Source organism: Astyanax mexicanus, chromosome 4, assembly GCF_023375975.1.
Source record: "Astyanax mexicanus isolate ESR-SI-001 chromosome 4, AstMex3_surface, whole genome shotgun sequence".
In the NCBI taxonomy this organism is placed as follows: domain Eukaryota; kingdom Metazoa; phylum Chordata; class Actinopteri; order Characiformes; family Acestrorhamphidae; genus Astyanax; species Astyanax mexicanus.
In genome coordinates, this window is record NC_064411.1 from 58,548,863 (window position 1) to 58,570,126 (window position 21,264).

At 42.5% G+C, this 21,264-nt stretch overlaps 1 protein-coding gene across 1 annotated transcript in view; it reads right to left on the reverse strand.

The window, feature by feature from the left end:
* The window catches only part of abca4b (ATP-binding cassette, sub-family A (ABC1), member 4b), a 45,155-nt gene that overhangs the window by 10,028 nt on the left and 13,863 nt on the right, over positions 1–21,264 (reverse strand). Inside the window, 29 exon segments of the mRNA XM_049476726.1 lie at positions 386–555; positions 658–732; positions 2,430–2,535; positions 2,635–2,667; positions 2,775–2,869; positions 3,665–3,854; positions 4,152–4,250; positions 4,330–4,454; positions 4,569–4,756; positions 6,046–6,111; positions 6,355–6,409; positions 6,569–6,774; positions 6,863–6,962; positions 7,927–8,108; positions 8,793–8,930; positions 9,458–9,597; positions 9,952–10,083; positions 11,344–11,521; positions 11,652–11,885; positions 12,004–12,096; positions 12,607–12,811; positions 12,910–13,131; positions 13,871–14,093; positions 14,947–15,123; positions 16,182–16,387; positions 18,617–18,814; positions 18,924–19,040; positions 19,821–19,960; positions 21,003–21,240. Of these exon segments, the coding sequence (XP_049332683.1) occupies positions 386–555; positions 658–732; positions 2,430–2,535; positions 2,635–2,667; positions 2,775–2,869; positions 3,665–3,854; positions 4,152–4,250; positions 4,330–4,454; positions 4,569–4,756; positions 6,046–6,111; positions 6,355–6,409; positions 6,569–6,774; positions 6,863–6,962; positions 7,927–8,108; positions 8,793–8,930; positions 9,458–9,597; positions 9,952–10,083; positions 11,344–11,521; positions 11,652–11,885; positions 12,004–12,096; positions 12,607–12,811; positions 12,910–13,131; positions 13,871–14,093; positions 14,947–15,123; positions 16,182–16,387; positions 18,617–18,814; positions 18,924–19,040; positions 19,821–19,960; positions 21,003–21,240 (4,331 nt within the window).

A 21,264-nucleotide genomic window follows, 5' to 3' on the forward strand; every position in this document is an offset into this window, starting at 1 on the left:
AAAATCTTGTCTTAAATTGATTTCTTATATTCCAATTTTATTCATTTTAACTTTTTTATACATCACTGTATTTCTCGCCCTTAAAATCCTCTAATTTTCCCCAAAATCATCAGAGCTCCTTATAATCCGGTGCTCCTTATGTATGAATTCTATCAGTCAGGTATTAAGGAGCAGTAAAGACACTCCACTGAAGTACAGAGTTATACAGGAGTTTCAGTTTAGTTCTCCAGCGTCGAGACTGGAGCAGCATTAGCATTAGCATTAGCTGCTAAGTGCGCTAAGCGCTAACTCTTTCACCGTTCAGAGGTGAATATTATCAGCCTATAGCCTGCTGCTAACCCTGGCTAGCACTGCTGGAGCAGCATTAGATGAACAGAACACTCACACAGTGACCTCAGAGAGCTGCTCCTTGGTGAGGTTTAGCGGGTGGTTGATGGCGGTGATGCCGTACTCCGCCGGGTTGGTGTGGGGGGGCAGGTTGGCGCGGAGGATGGCGTTATTCGCCACGTTCATGAAGGACACCATGGCGTGCCATCCTTTATTATTATACCACACCTGCAGAACCACAAACACAGATAACCTGAGATTAAACTCATCATAAATATATAAAAACATAAAAATAATATTTAAATAAATTTAAATAATAACTCTGAGAACCTTAACGTTATACTCGCTCTCCATGTAGCGAAGAAACGGCCCGACGTCCTTCAGCGCCAGCTTAGAACGAGGACCCTGCAGAGGAGAACAGCTATTAATATTAATAATATATAACAATAACACAAATATAAAATCATTATAATAACGACAGTATTAATAACAGTTCATATTTTATTCATTGCTATTATATTATATTGTATGTTATATTTACTTTTATATAACTCTAATCCACATGCTTCTTTTACTTCTGTATCTCTCAGCTTGCCCAGAAATGCATGTGTAAAGCATGTCCTTCAGTAGTAGTAGTAACACAATACTCCTTTAAAAGCACTAATTACAACTAGTTATGTTTTGTGTATAATGGAACCGTGTTCTGTGTTCTCAGTGTTCACATTAACCATATCTAAAACATTCTAAAAAAAAAAAAAAAAAAAACAGGTTTTCACATAAATCAAAGTACTGTCTAAATTCTTGTCATACTGCCCATCCATACAATGCAACACAGTATAACACAGTGTAGCACAGTGTAACACATTGTAACATCGTGTAACTAAGTATAAGACTGTGTAACAGTGTCACATGATATATAGCACAATATAGCACAGTGTAACCGTGTATAAGACAGTGTAACAGTATAGCACTGTGAAACACAGTATAGCACAGTGTAGCACATTATAGCACAATGTAACACAGTATAGCACAGTATAACAAGTGTATCACAGTGTAACACAGTACAGCACAGCATGACACAGTTCAACACAGCTCAACAGAGTGTAACACAGTGTAGTATAGTCCAGTATAGCAGTGGTTCCCAACCTTTTTCTTCAGGGACCCATATTTTTACCATTGTAAGCTTTGGTGACCCAACATATCAAGCCCTCATTTTTTACATGAGGAATGAATAATAATAACTATAATAATAATACATAATAATAATAATAACATCGTATGGAGCTCCAGCGGCCTGAAATGCTGCAGTGCGCGGCGTTATTCAGCGCGAAGATTCACAGATTCGATCTTGAAGCTCTTCTCTGGATTACTCCTGGGTGCTGCGGTGGAAGCTTGAATGATGTGCTGAATATTTATTATTATTTTATTGCTATTTTTTTAAATCCTGAAGACATCGCGTATAGAAAGCCATACTGCCTGCTGACCGGAGTCAGAAAGCAGAAATGCTTCTGCCATAGACGAAACCGGCAGCGTCGTCTTATACAACTATTAGTCTTCGTTCAAAAACAGAATAAATGTTTAATGTAGCACTTAAATTTTGTTGCTTCTATGCATATATTTAATTATTTAATAATTTTATAATTAAATACTTTGTCGTTTATTCAACATGGGCTATATATGGTATTAAAATTAAACCCCTCAAAATCAAGAGGTCTTCACGACCCTCCGTGAATCTTCGGCGACCCATAGGTTGGGTCGCGACCCATAGGTTGGGAACCACTGCAGTATAGCACAGTGCAACAACACAGTATAGCACAGTGTAATACAGTGTTACACAGTATAGCACAGTATAGTACAGCATAACAGAGTGCAACACAGTATAGCACAGTGCAACACAGTGTAATACAGTATAGCACAGTGTAACAGTTTAACCCATTATATTACACAGTACAACACAGTGTGATACAGTATTTAGCACACCATAGCACAGTATAACAAGCTTATCACAGTGTAACCAAGGATAGCAAAGTATAGCACAGTATAACACAGTGTAACACATTGTAACAGAGTGATGTTTGGGTTTAGTACAGGTGTTAGCTTACCCCGGTGATGTTCATCATCTGGCCGACCTGAGACAGAACCCTCTGGATGTCTTTGGGGTCGACGTCCAGAACCGGCAGCTTCCCCCCAACAGAGAGACCCCCGTACCTGAGGAGAACACCTGTGTTACACCTGCACAGCTTCACCATCACAACCTGACCCAAATATAAAACCCAGAGTTCTCTTAGAGCCAATCAGAACTGGTACCTCTGCTCGTTCACCCAGTACTTGCTCTTCAGGCTGTGGAGCAGAAACGCATTGTGATTAATACTCAGTTATAGTTATTAATAGTTATTAATTTATAATTTTACAGCATGTGATCAGCAGGTAGTGCAGTGAACTCTGACCTGGTTTTGATCAGACTGGGGTACGTCTTCACCAGATAGTCCGAGATGTTCCGGTCCGTCAGGTCCTGCAGGACGTCCCCGCTCGCTTCTGTCCTCTAGAGCACATCAGAACCCAACAGAACCAATCAGAATCCAACAGAACCCAACAGAACCAATCAGAATCAAACAGAACCCAACAGAACCCAACAGAATCCAAGAGAACCCAACAGAACCCAACAGACCCTTATCATTACATAACAATTAAGATCTATACTCTTATCTGATTTAAATCACTGTGTATACCATCACAACCAACAACAAACTGCTTAACAACAACACCATAGCAACTTTCTAACTACACCTTAGTAACAGCCAAACAACACCTTCACAACTGCTTAAAAACACCTTGGCAACAGATCATCTTAGCAAATGCTTAGAAACACTTTAGCAATGAGCTTAACAACACCTTAGCAACTGCTTAGAAACACCTTAGCAACAGCCGTACACCTTAACAGCCTAACACAAGAAACACCTTAGCAAGCGAAAACTGGACCATATAGCAACAGCCTAACAACACCTTAGCAACTGTTAAGCAATGCCTAGCAACCATCCCTTTGTCATAGCAATGTGACAGTATGGTAACTGGTCTTCTGGAAACTCTATTTATATATCAATAACACATTATGAACCTACACAGCAACACTTTAGAAAACTCCTAGCAACACCATAGCAACCAGTAGAAATTACTTTTGTTGAAAACCATTTGGAATAATACATTCTTTACACAGCATAAAAGAAAATACATAAACTAACATAATAAGTGAATAATTTATTTAAAAATAAAAACTAAGCTAAGAATTAAGAAATTATTCCCAATAATGACTTTAAACTGCTCATGGGCGTGGCCTGACCTGGCGGGGGGGCAGTCCTCCTGCTCCTATTGGACAGACTGGCAGCATGATCAGCTTGTTCCCGGAGCTGCACTGACAGGAAGGGGAGGGGTTTCTCTCCGTCCACTCAGGACTCAGCAATATATTACTGACCACAGGAGATACAGGAGGATCCGTCCAATCAGAGGAGCCGTTACTGCACACCGGAGTTCTGCACATAGACAGACAATATGGCATGTATGGTGTGTGGTATGGTTAGTGTGCGGTATGGAGAGGTGTGTGGTATAATGTGTGTGGTGTGTGTGGTATAGAGTGTATGGTACCACATGAGTGCGGTATGGAGTGTATGGTACCACATGAGTGCGGTATGGAGTGTATGTGTGTGGTATGGTGTATGTTGGGTGTACAGAACTCACTCTGCCAGCGGTTCTAAGAGGGTGGTGTTGATGGTGTGTGGTATGGTGTGGTGTGTGTGGTATGGCATGTGTTGGGTATATAAGGTACTCACTCTGCGAGCGGGTCCATCATGCAGCGGGTGCCGAGTCCGGGTTCTGCGAGGGTGGTGTAGATGAAGCGGGTCATGGTGGGGTGGTCGGGTCGTTCGTTGCTGTAGAATAGAAGCAGTGTGTATATTAACCCTGCTGCAGGTCAGGTGATGCAGGGGGCGGGGTTAGAGCTCTGGTTACCTGAGAAAGGTGAACTGCTGGCCGTACATGGCGGGGCTGAGGGTCAAACTGGGGTACTCTCCAAACGGAGGAACGATCAGCGTGAAGATCAGAGCGATCAGAACAAAACTGGCCGGCAGAACTATCTGCAAAACATAACACTGATTGTCAACACCTGCTACATCATAGCAACACCCTAGCAACTAAGAGCTATACCATAGGAACACTCAGCAACCAACCCATAACCACTGCCACTTTACCTGAGCGAGGAAGTCCTTTTGGCTGCGGGTGGCGTGGTGGAGTCTCTTCACCAGTAGAGCGTGGAACTGCTTTAGAACCAAAGTGAAGCCCTTCACCTGCCGGGACGCCTTCCCAGCACTGCTGTCCGACTCCTCGTGCTTCCCCACGCCATTCCCCTGAACGCCGTTCTCTGGCGTTCCATTCACCTCTGCAGCAAGAACAGTAGAACATTTCAGAACCTCGCTTAGACCTGACCCATTCAGAGACGTTCTAGCAGTTGTAGCTTTTCTATGAGCGGTTTAGCACAGCCTTGGCTAGCTTCTGATAGCTAGCGTGAAGCACAGAAGGTCCAACTCTGATGGAACAGTCTGACTCTAAAAAGAACTGGCCAACTTGGAGAGAACTTTTTGACTCTGAGAGAACCCCCGACTCTGAGAGAATCGCCAGACTCTGAGCGAACAGCCCGAATCTGAGAAAAAAAAGCAAAAGCAAATTGCCTGATTCTGAGAGAGCCCACGACCCTAAGCGAACCATTCCACTTGCCTGACTTCCATTGTCTATGCAACAAGAAAAGAAGAACCTCTTAGAGCCTTACTTAGACCTGACCAATTCAGAAGCATTCTAGCAGTTCTAGCTTTTCTTTAAGCAATTTAGAACAGTCTGACTCAGAGCGAACCATCAACTCTGATCGCCAAAACGAACCGCCCAATTTTGAGTAAACCGCCCGAGCGTTCTAGCAGACTCTAGCATGAAGAACAGTCTGACTCTGAGAGAACTGAACAACTCAAGAAAAATCTCGACTCTGAGTAAATCGCCCGACTGAGCGAACCTCCGGATTCTGAGAGAATTGTCCCACTCTGAGAGAACCGCCTGATTTTGAGTGAATCACTGACTCGACACTAGCAAACCCCTTCGACACTAAGCGAACTGCCTGACTGAGAAAACCCCAGACACTAGGCGAACCGCCCAACTCTGAACGAATTCCAGACTCTGAGAGAATCACCTGATACTGAGAAAATCACCTGACTCTGGACGAAACACCCAACTCTTCTGAGTGAACCTCCCAACTCTGAGCAAAATGCCTGACTTCACGCGATATGCCCTACTCTGAGAAAATCTCAGATTCTGAGCAAACTGCCTGACTTTGAGTAAATCCACTGACTCACCAGACTCTGAAAAAATTTCAGAGAGAATCGCCTGATACTGAGAGAATCGTACAACTCTGAGCAAACCCCCCCCCGACTCTAAAAGAACTGCCCAACTCTTAACAAACAGACCAACTCTGAAAAAATAATCTGACTCTCAGCAAACCTCCGACACTGAGCGAACTGTCCGACTCTAAAACAATTTCCCAACTCTAAGCAAACCCCTCGAAGAACCTCTCAGAACTTCACTTAGACCTGACCCATACGGAGGGGCTCTAGCAGTTCTACCTTTCCTATGAGCGGTTTAGCACAGCCTCCTGAGCGCTAAAGCTAACCGTCACCCTGCGTTCACCTTCGGGGGCCGGAGTGTTAGCGCCGGACTCCCGGCCGTTCCTCCGCTGCTGCAGCATCCAATTCTCTGAGGGACAATACACACAGTCAAACACCACCAACCTGAGATCACAGTGAGCACACTCAGGGGCTTATACAATTACCTCAAACGTCCTGCTTTTGGTCTATGGATTTTTGCAGTTGTATATGAATATTCTCTATTGTGCACAGTAATAAATAAATACTGCATGCGTATATCATCACTGTTCTAATACACAGGATCTTGTGATTCTGATGCTGTGTGTTTGGTGTTTGGTACAGGTGTGTTTACCTGGGTTGACGGTTCCGTTAGCTGCTTCTCCGTCTGCAGTTACCTTCAGGAAGATCTGAGGAGGACAGCAGGGTTATCTCTGGTTACACTCTTTGTTGTGAGTCTTTGATGTAAAGTGTGTCAAGGTGAGTCACTGTCATGATGACTTTTGCAGTCCAAAGCGTGTCACCTCACTCACAAGATATCACCACACAGGGTATACCCATATACTGACCTCCTCCAGCGAGGTGTCTGAAATGCCGAAGCTGCTGAGCCCCATGTCCCCCAGCGTCTCCTCCAGCTCGCGGAACAGGCTGGCGTACGATCGGTGCTTAAAGCCCTTATTGGGCAGCAGGTAAGTCATCTCCTGACCAATCATCTCGATCAGCTTGGCCTCCGGGACGTGGTGGTGGATCAGGCTGGTGATGCTCTCCACATCGCCTGAAAACGAGACGAGCTTTAGTATTTATAAACCCTCAGGTTGGATTATTAGTAGAGATGATCAGATTCCAGATCTGACTCCACGCACCGTCCAGCGCTCGGTCCACGTACAGCCCCTGACTCTCCTCCTTGTACCTGGTGCAGGTGGAGCAGGTGCAGGAGCACTCTGAGGTGCAGTCACACTCATTCTGTAACAGTAAAGACAGGAGTTTAAACAGGAGACATGCAGTTCCACAACTCGCCTGCAGAGGAGAGCTTCACAGGAAGTTTCGGTTTCATCTTCTCCAGAATTACAGGAGCTATCATGCAGTTCCACGACTCTCACGACTTTCACGACAGCACTTTAGTTTCTGAATCAGTTTCTCTGATTTTGCTATTTATAGGTTTATGTTTGAGTAAAATGAACATTGTTGTTTTATTCTATAAACTACAGACAACATTTCTCCCAAATTACAAATAAAAATATTCTCATTTAGAGCATTTATTTACAGAAAATGAGAAATGACTGAAATAACAAAAAAGATGCAGAACTTTCAGACCTCAAATAATGCAAAGAAAACAAGTTCATATTCATAAAGTTTTAAGAGTTCAGAAATAATCAATATTTGGTGGAATAATCCTGTTCTTTATTAATCACAGTTTTAATTTCATGCATCTTGGCATCATGTTCTCCTCCACCAGTCTTACACACTGCTTTTGGATAACTTTATGCTGCTTTACTCCTGGTGTAAAAATTCAAGCAGTTCAGTTTGGTGGTTTGATGGTTTGTGATCATCCATCTTCCTCTTGATTATATTCCAGAGGTTTTTAATTTGGTAAAATCAAAGAAACTCATCATTTTTAAGTGGAATCTTATTTTTTTTCCAGAGCTGTATTGTTGCTGTCTAAATAAAAACAGTTTTTAGTTTACTGCATAATTTGGACAAATAGACTGTCCCTCACACTGTGTCAGAAATGATCTAAAATAACTTGAAATAAATTCTTTTTTACATTCACTTCCACTGAAAGGTAAGAAGGTTTTATCTCTCTCCTGTAAAGCTTATGTTTTAGAGACACAGTGACGATAAGGTAAGACCACGTAGTGTGTGGTGTCGACGGTCTGTGAGAAGAGTTGTAGCCCCTCCCTCGGTCAGTGATTGGTTGATAACTGACCTCTTTCTTGCGGAGATCTTTGATTCGGCGCACCAGAGTGAGGTAGAACCCCACGCCGAAGCAGTTCTTCAGGAACAGAGGAGAACCGCAGCAGTGCAGCTGACCTTTAGAGATGATGGCGACCCGGTCGCTCAGCAGATCAGCCTCGTCCATGTGGTGGGTGGAGAGGATCACCGTACGTCCTGAGAAGACAAGATACCAGCGACGGGTTTATAACAGAATTATCAGATTTATATTATTTTTATATTTTCTTATTATTTGTTTCCCCACATAACTTGTCCTGAAGTTACTGAGATAAACAGTGTTCCAACTTCAGACTGTTCCGTCTGATTGCATGAGGCCTGTGGAACCACTCAGTAAACCCCTGGTCCTAGCAGCACCTCAGCAACAAGTCCCTTTAAGTATCGATTACCTTGGCAACCAACAGCCATCCCATAGCAAGACCTACTGGAACACAAACTAACTGGAAGCACTCAGTAAACACCAAGTTCACCACAGCGACCACCTACCAACCCTTTAGCAACAAGCCTCTTTCAGTAGCAATTACGTACCTTTACCTTAGCAACCACCTAGCAACTAACTGGAACCACTCAGTAAACACCAGGTACACCACAGAATCCTTCTAGCAACACTTTAGCAACAGGCCCATTTTAGTAGCGATTATGAACCTTTATCTTAGCAACTAGCAGCTATACCACAGCAACCTCCTAGCAACACTTTAATAGTACTTACAAAAGCAATCACATACCAACACCTTAGCAACCAGAAACGGTTCCTTAGCAACACCTGGCAACTATCTAAAAACATCTAGAGCTGCTCAGTACAGGTGTTGTGCAGGTGTTGTGCAGCAGGTGGAGGTGTTTTACCTGTGCGGTATTTGAGGAGCAGGTCCCAGATGGAGCGTCTGGAGTACGGGTCCACCCCCGACGTCGGCTCGTCCAAAATCACCACCTTAGATCCTCCGACAAACGCCATCGCCACCGACAACTTCCTCTGCATACCCCCTACACACACACATTATACACACAATATATACACAATATATACACAATATACACACAATATATACACAATATATACACAATATATACACAATATATATATATACACACTATATACTGTATCCCACATCTGTCTGAACGGTTCAAGTGATGTGAGAATGATAAAATGTGCTTCACGTTTAGTTTCACTTTAATTTCTTAGTCGGAATCTCAAGAGCTATGATTGAGTTCAGACTGTGGCTGAAAAGATCACGATATTCAGCTAGTCAGGTTTTTATTTATATTAATTTTTTTTTTTTTTATGCTGCAGCTAAGATCTGTAGCCATAGCATTCGGACAATTTATTAGAAACACCACATGGCTGCAACACACGTCTTCTAATATTACAGAAAGAAACAAAACTACTAAAAAATAAGTTTTTCTTCTGACTGACGTAAAAAAGCTGCAGGAATTCTGATCTGGACGTTCAGGTAGAGTTATATTGCTGTAAATCAGATTTAGGTGGATTATCTCATGATAATCGGACCCACCGGAGAGGTTCTGAGCCTCATCGTCTCTCTTATTGGGTAAACCCAGGTCCTCCAGCATGTCCTCGACCTCCTGCTCCGCCTCCTTCTGCTCCCGGCCTTTCAGCAGCGAATAGAACAGGATGTGCTCCTCCACCGTCAGACTGCAGGAGATCAGACCACAAACTGTCCAATCAATAATCTGATCAATATTATTACACCACAATCAATAATCTGATCAATATCATAAATACACATTAATTATAATCAGACCACAAACTGTCCAATCAATAATCTGATTAATATCATTATTACACTACAATCAATAATCTGATCAATATTATATATATATATATATATATATATATATATATGTATATATATATATTATAAAAAATCCTTTCAGGAACCAAAACTACACATATTTTCAACAATATATAAACAAAAATATGTTTTTATATATAGACACTGTATTTAATAATGTGATACATAATAAAACATGAGTGAAATAAACTGACTGGTTGAAGAGGATGTTGTACTGGGGGCACATGCCGAGAGACTGGCGAATCGCGTCCATATCCGTCCGAATGTCCATCCCGTTAACATACGCCGTCCCCGAGGTGGGCGGAAACAGCCCAGTCAGGATCGACCTATCAGAGCACAGAACAGGAGAACCTATTAGAAACGCTTACAACCCCAACTGTAACGAATAAAGCACTCAGATACCGTAACAACCATCTCTAATACAACAGCATCCACTCTACAACTCTACAGCAATGCACAACACCATAGCAACCACTAGGCAATACATATCACCCCGTCCTCATATAATGAACAGCCTTTAGATACTGTAACAACCACCTCAACTCTACAACACTCTACAACCCTACAACCTCCTATCAAAATCCTAGCAAGCACTAAGCAATACATATCAACCCATCAGCAACCACCGTGCAACCACTAAACAACTTAATGGTATTCCGTCATAGCGTCCATCGTGCAATACCTTGGCATATAGCAACCACCTCACAACAGTGTCGCAACCACCTAACACCATAGCAGCCACCCAACAACACGATATCCAATACTGTATTAGCAACCCCATAGCAACCCCCTAACAACACCATAGCAGCCACCAAACAACACTATAGCAGATACTGTATTAGCAACCCAATAGCAACCACCTAACAACACCATAGCAACCAATAAAACAACACTATAGCAAATACTGTAATAGCAAACCCATAGCAGCCACCTAACAATACCATAGCACCCACCAAACACTATAGCAAATACTGTATTAGCAACCCAATAGCAACCACCTAACTACACCATAGCAGCCACCAAACAACACTATAACAAATACTGTATTAGCAACCCAATATCAACCACCTAACAACACCATAGCAGCCCCCAAACACTATAGCAAATACTGTATTAGCAACCCAACATCAACCACCTAACACCATAGCAGCCACCAAACAACACTATAGCAAATACTGTATTAGCAACCCAATAGCTGACACCAAACAACACTATAGCAACCACCAAACAACACTATAGCAACCACCAAACAACACTATAGCAACCACCTAACAACACTATAGCAACCACCTAACAACACTATAGCAAATACTGTATTAGCAACCCAATAGCAATCACCAAATAACACTATAGCAAATACTATGGGATTGTATTAGCACTTGTGATGTCATGGCACAACATACATATACATGATGCTATACAGCTACTTTAGGTAAGCTGTACCAGTTGCTGACACAGAGCTCGTCTGGTTCCTACAGTAGAGACGTGCTGCTAGTAGATTAGAACACTTTGGAAGTGCAGACAGTACTTCAGATATACAGTAAATATATAGTAAATATAAATATATAATGAGAATCAGAGTGTACAGTGTGGTGGTTTTCCCGGCGCCATTGTGGCCGAGGAAGGAAGTGATCTGTCCTTCATAGAAGGTGATGTTGAGGCAGTTCACCGCCGGCCTCGAGCTTCCAGAGTAAACCTTCACCAGATCCTTCACTGCCACGCCCAGCACCAGCCCCTCCGGCTCCGCCTCAAAAAACAGGTTCCCTGAGGAGCAGAAACGGTGATGCACACAATGAGATTTAAACTGTGCTAAAATACACACACATATACAGTGGCGTGAAAATGTATTTCGGCGTCGAGTTTTGTGTTGAGTTCTGTGTTTGGTGTTCCTCACCGGTAAGTTGTGGTTGTGGTTCTGGAGGATCTTCTTCTTTCCTCAGCATCTCCTCTTTCTCCCGCTCCCGTTTCTCCCGCCGGTCCTGGTGTTTACACTGCTTACGGGACCCGTTACAGTCGGGAACTGATCGCTCCACAGCCGGACTCTCCTCGTCCTCCCTCTGCTCCACCTTTTCTACGTTCTCCACCTTTTCATGGTTCTCCAGGTTCTCCGCAGGAGGATTCGCTGGAGCTGAGGGGAGAAGAAGAGATCATTAACCGAGATAATAAGGTTTGGTTAGTAGAACATTTTCAAAAAATTATAGTTAACGTTCTTATAACGTTCTTTAATTTGTGAATTGCTGTAGTACCTGGATCAGCCATGTCTGAGAGGGGGCGCTCTGGTCTCTGCCAGTAGGATGGCTGGAGAGGAAAGTAGAACGGACGACCAATCCCGTACTGACCTGAAAACAAAACAGAACAGAATTTTTTACTTAAATCTGTTTTACACTGACAGCTACAGACTGACTGTTACAGACTGACAGAGACAGACTGACTGTTACAGACTGACTGTTACAGACTGACTGTTACAGACCGACTGTTACAGACCAACTGTTACAGACTAAGAGATAGACTGACTGTTACAGACTGACAGAGACAGACTGACTGTTACAGACGGACTGTTACAGACTGACTGTTACAGGCTGACTGTTACAGGCTGACTGTTACAGGCTGACTGTTACAGGCTGACTGTTACAGGCTGACAGAGACAGACCGACTGTTACAGACTGAGAGATAAAGACTGACTGTTACAGACTGACAGAGACAGATCGACTGTTACAGACTGAGAGATAAAGACTGACTGTTACAGACTGACTGTTACAGACTGACTGTTACAGACTGAGAGATAAAGACTGGCTGTTACAGACTGACAGACTGAGAAGAGACGATGTTCTGATGAACTGGACACTAACCTGGGAAGACGTTGTCGAGGTACCAGGCCAGAACTGCGTACAGAACCGAGTCGAAGAGCATCATCCCGATGGAGTTGAGGAAGGAAAACTCATCGCCCTCTAGTGGGCTGGTGCCGATATTGTCCCACTGCAGTCCCAGGCCCTGCTCCTCATAGCGGGACAGGTACTCCGTCCCGAAACCGAACGCCACCGGAGACAGCAAGCTCTGAAACATAACCACCAACAACCAGGGTAAACTGTAAACTTCAAAATGGATGGATGATGGATGGATGGATGGGTGGATGGATGGATGGATTGTCTTACCACGCCGAGCTTCATGTTCTTGGTGATGCGGTCCTGCCAGGCGAAGCAGAGGATGTGGGGGAGGTAGAGGGTGAAGTAGATGATGCCGCTACACGCCGCCGCCAGGTTCGCCTTGTTGAAGAAGACGCTCATCAGGAAGCACTGCATGATGGTGGCGGTGGAGAAGGTCAGCAGGAAGAAGAAGAGGATGATGGGATTGCTGTAGTTCAGCACCTTTCCAATCTGAAAACACAGGAGAAGAAGGAGAAGCTCCATCAGAAAACTCTTACAGGTCTGCTAATGATGCTACTGCTGCATCATCTGAGTACCTACCCGAGATACCATATTAACACCAAGCAACTCCACAGAACCACCGCAAACAACCATCTAGCAACACCATTGCAACCACATGAGATACCATATCAATTGCTTAGCAACCACTTAGTAACCACTTAAGATACCAAAGCAATTGCCTAGCAATCCCATAACAACAACCTGCGATATCATAGCAGCATTTAGCAATCCCACAGCAACCAACTGAGACACCTAAACACCAGCTGAGATACCATACCCACCAAATCCATTGCACATACTTGAAATACCAAATCAACCAGCTAGCAACCCCTTAGTAACTCCCTAAGATACAAAAGCAATTTTCCAGCAATCCCATAGCAACCACCTGAGACAACTGTACAACAGCCAAGATACCATATCCACCGACTCCATAGCACATACTTGATATACCAAAAAAAACACCAAGCAACCCCATAGTAACCTTGTAAGATGCAAAAGCAATTGCCTAGGAATCCTATTGCAACCACCTTTATATCATAAATCGTACCTCTACCTTTTTAGAGTGTATGTCTGTTCTGAGTACAGTACTTTCTAATGGAAGCTGAATAAATGCTCTGACAGGACACGTCCACCAGAGGTCCCCGCAGGACCTCCTCCAGCTGAAGCTGAAGCTGCTGGTGAACATTACCATGACGATGATGGTGAGCAGGGCGGTGCTGCTGGTCATCATGATGAAGCTGTCGATGAACCAGGTGTACCAGATGACGGCGTTGGTGACCCCCATGGCCTTCAGCGTCTCCTTCAGCCGCATCTCCTTCTCCAGCACAATGCTCTTCACCATCATGGAGACGGAGTAGATCCACGCCAGAACCATGAAGATCGGGAAGCAGCGGTTCAGCGTCAGCATGAACCTGCGGGGGGAGGAGTTCAGGCTTTATTAAACCTCTGAGGGATTAATTATTACATTTCTGGAAGTTTGGGAGAACCTGTGGATATGGCAAACGTAAAACATCGATTTTAACTTTTGATAACAAGCTGCTCATTTTAACAGTACACCTTATAATCTCACCCAAATAAACAGTTTTCTGGAGATAAATCTGTGTAGATTAACTTGGTGACACCTTAGTTCCTTCCAATTGATGCTTAGAATTTGCCTTATCCATAAAATCTTCAGAAATATCAAATAAACATTTAAAGCACTTAAAAATTATGATTTTCTTTGATTTTACCAAATTAAAAACCTCTGGAATATAATCAAGAGGAAGATGGATGATCACAAACCATCAAACCACCAAACTGAACTGCTTGAATTTCTGCACCAGGAGTAAAGCAGCATAAAGTTACCCAAAAGCAGTGTGTAAGACTGGTGGAGGAGAACATGATGCCAAGATGCATGAAATTAAAAACTGTGATTAAAAACCAGGATTATTCCACCAAATATTGATTATTTCTGAACTCTTAAAACTTTATGAATATGAACTTGTTTTATTTGCATTATTTGAGGTCTGAAAGCTCTGCATCTTTTTTTATTTCAGTCATTTCTCATTTTCTGTAAATAAATGCTCTAAATGAGAATATTTTTATTTGTAATTTGGGAGAAATGTTGTCTGTAGTTTATAGAATAAAACAACAATGTTCATTTTACTCAAACATAAACCTATAAATAGCAAAATCAGAGAAACTGATTCAGAAACTGAAGAGCTGTATATATATATATATATATTTAATTTATTTATTGAGTGTATGTAAGTATATTTTACTCACATGTCGTCTACGTAACAGGGGTAGGGCATCTGCTGGACGTAAACGCCCATCGGCCAGTCCTGACCCGTCTGGATCTTCAGGATTCCATGTTCAATCATGTCCTGCAGATACGCAAACCCCCCCCAGATATACCGCTGGTCCTCCATCGGGTCCGCCCTCGGCCCGGGGTCCCAGTACCTGCAGCGCATAAATATATATATAAATATACACACACACACAGTACCTGCAGACAGAGCAGATATTAATACAGAGATTAAATCTAGTTTCAGATTATTTTATCCTTTAATTAAAAAGCTGTATTAAAATGCTGTTGAGTTTAACACTGAGATTAATCCCTGTTTAGGACAGTGCTGTTTATACAGGCTGTAATTATCCACCAGTCCTGCAGGTGTCACTGTTGGATCAGTTTAACTCTGATGGGTTTGAAGCTTCTGAGGAAACAGTAGAGCAACTGTCACCACACCTGATCTTACCTGCCCTCATTTACTGTTCTCTACACACCACTACCTCACACATGGTGTTTGGTATATAAAGTGATGGTGTGTGGTATAGAGTGATGGTGTTTGGTATATAAAGTGATGGTGTGTGGTATAGAGTGATGGTGTTTGGTATATAAAGTGATGGTGTGTGGTATAGAGTGATGGTGTTTGGTATATAAAGTGATGGTGTGGTATATAGTGACCTGTCTTTGATCTTGTTGGTGCGCTCCACAGCGTCGATGTCCATGCGGAGCTTGTATTTGACATGTTTGGTATATAGTGATGGGGTGTGGTATATAGTAATGGTGTGTGGTATGGAGTGATAGTGTGTGGTATAGTGATGATGGTGTTTATTATATATAGTGATGGTGCTTGGTATATAGTGATAGTGGTGTGTGGTATATAGTGATGATGGTGTGTGGTATATAGTAATAGTGGTGTTTGGTGTATATAGTGATGGGGTGTGGTATATAGTAATGGCATTTGTTATGTAGTGATAGTGGTGTTTGGTATATAGTTATGGTGTTTGGTATATAGTGCTAGTGGTGTTCAGTATATAGTGCTAGTGGTGTTTGGTGTATATAGTGCTGGTGTGGTATGGAGTGATAGTGTGTGGTATATAGTGATGTTGTGTGGTATAGTGATGATTGTGTGTGGTGTATAGTGATAGTGTGTGGTATATAGTGATGGTGTTTGGTGTATAGTGATAGTGGTGTGTGGTATATAGTGATAATGGTGTTTGGTGTATATAGTAACCTGTCTTTGATCTTGTTGGTGCGCTCCACGGCGTCGATGTCCATGCGGATCTTGTATTTGATGTGTTTGGGCAGGGTGGTGGTCCAGGGGTACATGTTGGTAAACACAAGCCCCGCCCAGAACTTGTTCTCCTCCAATAGATACAGAGCCTGGTGGCTCAGCTGGTCCTCGTCCATGTGACCCACAAACTTATCCAGGTTTATACACTGCAGAGAGAGAACAGCGTTTAGAACAGCGTCAGAGTGCAGGAATTTACGCGACACTGTTCATCAAGTCCCTTTCAGAACCAGCCGTTTAAGGGCTCTGTCACTTTTATGCAAATAAGCTGTTGCTGGCCACGCCCCTATATTTACACTGAATGTTTACCACATGAAGGTGTGAACTTAAATTCCAAAACGTGAACAAGCTAATTCATGCTTAACTGTGATAGAAGCACAAAACAGTGGGTATAGATTCCTCCCTCAGAAGAAGTCTCAACCAGAGTTTCTCAACAAGCATACCTTAATGGAAATGTTTCTTCAACAGATCTAGTTAAAGAGCATGTGTTTGTGTGTGTGTACAGTGGCTTGCAAAAGTATTCATACCCCTTGAACTTTTTCACATTTTGTCACCTTACAACCACAAACTAAAATGTATTTTATCAGGATTTTAAGTGAGAGACAAACAGAAAATGTGAAAAAGGGGTATGATTACTTTTGTACTGTATATAGTGTGTGTGTAGTGTGTGTGATGTAGAATTGTTTATATGTGCAGTTTATATGCACACGGTCAGTCTGCCTGCTCTGGACTTAGAACTTAACAACAAAGACTCCAATTCCCAGCATGCTCTTTCACCAGACTTCCCTGACCCAGCTGATCACCTGATGCCTTTTTTATATATATATGGTATCCGTGGTGGTTACTATGTTGTTGCTAGGTAGTTGCTAAGGTGTTGCTATGGTATCTGTGTTGGTTGCTATGTATTTTCTATATTGTTGCGAAGATGTTGCTGGGTGGTTGCTAAAGTGTTGCAATGGTATCCGTAGTGGTTGCTATATTGTTTCTACAGTAGTATTGGAAGACCCACATGCTTACTGTAGGTGATGATGCAGGATGTAGTAAAGTTGTTTTTATTGTTTCTAAAGGTGCTGCTAAGTGGTTGCTAAGGTGTTGCTATAGTGTTGCTAAGTGGTTGCTAGGTGGTTGCTAAGTGTTTGCTAAGTAGTGTATTTGCTTGAATCAAGTTATAATGTTTTTAGGTATGGTTTGTTAAATAAAAAGGTGATTATCAAATGTAAAATAAAAATGCTAAACAATGCAAGGGACATTAAAAAGCTAAATAAATAAATATATTAGTTATTTGCATTTTATATTTATATAAAGTTTAGGACAGGGCTGTATGGTTTTACCACAGAAAGCCAGGCTGATTTAACCTTTACTCCTCAGTAAAGCCTCATAACTCCGCCCCCTGCCCTCAGTTCACACCAAAACATGGCCTCCTGATCTCTGCCGGGACGTACCGCCACATTTCACCTAGCTGGCTGCGCGACAGAGCATTACTAACAGGCTTTTCTCCTGAGAGTAACACCCAGAACACACACTTACCCTCACACGCAGACACACTCATACACAAGCGTCATCTGTGTGTAACATTGCATTCTGTACTGTTCGTTTAGTGCGTTTAGTTTCGGTTTCACACTGCAGTTTAGTGAACGAGCGATTCAACAACTTTACTACATCTTCACCTTCTGTAGTACGTATGTGGGTGGAGTCTCCCTATATTTCACACTGATTGGTAGAATTGTAGAATGTTGTTTGGGGTAGTGTCTTTTCTTTCAGGTTTTGTGCTGATTTCCTGTCAGAATCAAACTCCTTACTTCGAAAAATAAATCAATCAGAGTGTCTCTTGTTCATCGTTCCCTTTAAGAGTAGATCAGGTGAGCTCTGTCTTTGGTGGATTGCTATTGTAACGGTGCAGCTACCTGGACGTGTTCAACAAACTCTTCTCAGCAGAGGAAACTGAGCTGCTGGTTGACGCTGTGAAGGAGCTCCAGCAGCTCATTTACGGGAACAGCAATGTTATTTTATTTACTATTCTGTTTATTGTTGATGTAAAAGTTGGGTTTGTGCTGCTGTGTGTTCATGTGTGTGTAATAAGTGGGGGTGTACGCTCGGCTCGGCACAGCGCCTGTGTTACTGAGATAGCGATGAACGTCTGACTGTTGGCGTCTGTCTAGGTTGTATTCAGTCAGTGGAGCTCCTGTGTTTTCTGTTACCAAGATAAACAAGATAAAACTCCAGAAATGTACCTGAACACACCTCATTTCCAGAACACCACGCCCATCAGTGTAGATATATTCAGAAGATCTGCTGCTGTTTAAACCAGGCAGGAGGAGGGAGTTAAATAGACTGTTTGTGGGGTAAAAGATAGCGATGAGCAGGTAAACGGCGCTCACCTCGCTGTACTGGATGAACATGCGGATGACCTGGTCCGTGAGGTTGAAGACGTTCCTCCAGTCGAAGCTGGGCATGTCCCCGTAGCGTTCGGTTTCACAGCCGTTGTGCAGGAAGTTCAGGATGTGTTTAGTGTTGAACTGACTGTCCTCCAGACGCCGGTCCAGGAAGTCCATCACCGTGGGGTTCCTCAGGGTGTCCTGCAGGACAAAGGGACAGAGTGATAGGCAGTGTAAAAATGTATCCATATGCATTTTAATCCAGAGTCTGAGAGACGTCTCTATTGAGCTGTACAGGAAGGGACGTTACCCGGATCATGTTCATCTGGATGCTGTCCTGAAAAAACTGCCACAGCTGAGGACCGACTTCCTCCCAGACCTTCATCATGTTCATCAACCTCTCCAGCTCCTCAAACGTGGTGTTGGCCTAAATACAACACACACAGTGTATACAGTACAAGTCAAAACAAGTGCATTATTTTAAAATGTTCCGCTTTGTAAATTAATGCTAAACTCATCTAAGCTATGAAGAAAAACATCTGGAATTATTCTTCAATTACTGAAATTCTACAAAGATGATATTTTACACATCTCTGCTGGATTTTCTCAGTCAGCTTTATGAGGTCGAGTCTCCTGGAATTCAGGCTTTCAGTTAACAGCTGTGCTGAACTCATCAAGAGTTAATTACTTGAATTTCTTGTCTCTTAATGTGTTTTAGAGCATCAGTTGTAAAGTAGTGAAGAGGTAGATTTGGTATACAGTGAATTGCTCTATTTAATAATAATGTTCTAATCCAGATTATGAGAAGCAACAACTACTCAAGTAAATAAAGAAAAAACAACTTTAAGAAACATTATGAAACTGGCACTTATCAGGACCGCCCTAGGAAAGAGCAGGAATAGCAAGAGTTTCCTCTGTTGTACAGGATAAGTTTATAAGTTTCCAGCCTCAGAAACCACAAGTTAACAAACAGCTCCCCAGATAAGAGCATCTAAAAGCTTCTAAGAGTATTTTGGATTGTTTAAAACTTTTAAGTTACTACATGATTCCTTATGTGTTCCTTCATAGTCTGATAGATCACTTTACTATTAATTTACTATGTAGTAGAAAGTATTTAATTTTTAAAATGCAGTACATAAAAAGAATAGTGTGTCAAATATGTAAAGAAAATATAATTTTATTGAAGAATATCATGGCTTTGACTTACACTCTTTAGTATCTTTTGTACAGCAGGTGAGTCAGGTGAGTAGAGGATCTTCCCCATCACCAGTGGCTTCACTGAGTTCCAAACAATCTTAGTAACTGGGTTCGACTCCAGGTTCTGCATCAGAGTGTTGCAAAACGGAGCTAAAGAACAGAAGAGAAGAGAGAGATAGTGTGGTCTGATTACACACTGAGTCTTTACACCACAAGAGGGCGTAAATCTCCCTTATCCCCCACTGCCCTGTAAACAGGATATTAGAGGCTAATTCTGGGTAGTGTTCCTCCTGGTGAGAGATTACTCACTGATAGACACGCCTCTGCAACTCACTCAAAGATTTATATTCTACCCAGTTGAAGGACTGGAACTGTATCTTCTTTAGAAACAAATCCAGGTTTTGATTCTGTTTGAAATCTGATGATAGTCAGGTTTTGAGTATGAAGGTCTTTGACCTGGACTGAAGAGTTCACACTGTAAACTGCAGGTGTGATTGATGATCTGAGGTGCATCTCATAAAGTGAGAGTCGGTCACTCCTAGTAGTGATAGGAGGAACACTAACAGTGATCTCAGTGATCTGTGCAGAACATCCTGCAGAACGTCCAACTGATAGCAGCAGCATTTTTTAGCAGGATAATGTTCACCCACATACAGCAAGGGTTTCTCGGTGTAACAGATTTGAAATGAACAGTTAATAAAATGTATACGTTTCACCAACATGGTTCTTTTATTATGAAGAAGGTTAAGGTTAAATTAAAACATGTAAAATGTTTTATATTTTTGTAAAAAAGGTTAAAAATACTTATTTTCTTGCTGTGATGTCGCTGCAGGCTGCCGTACCTCCTTCAGACGAGTGAGAGAAAAATATGTCGTGCCCTAATTTTTCCCTCCAAAAATGTGCTATAAATATTTCTGTATATGTTCTAAAGTCATTTAGAAAAAAATGCTTTCTTCTGTAAATTTTGGAAACATTTTTATGTCTCAATCTCAACTTATATCCAGGATAGAGGAACCAACAGGTACAAGATCCTACTTTAAGTTACAGAACAGTTATCTACCTCTTATTGTGTTATTTTTTTTGTCAGTGAGCATAAATTATCTGTGAGGTTCTGCAGGTTCAGTCTGTATCTGATAGAGAACTCAACAGGTTCTAGGTAAGGTCTCTGATGATTCTGTGTAAAGTTACTCACTGGCGGTGTCGTCGTAGATGTAGCTCTCGTGGCTCCGTGAGTTGTTGATGCCTAGGAAGGCTTTGTAGTTGTTGTCTTCGTACCAGTTGAAGGACATAACTCGAGAGCCGCCGCCGTCCGGGTACCCGCAGAACAGGTCAGAGACGATGGAGGTGAGCTGGCTGAAGGAGCTGGGACCGCCCTGAAACACCGGCATCAGAACCCGGAGCAGATCCCTGGAGCCCGGCCTGTTCAGGAGCTGAGGAACAAGAGGATTTCACGC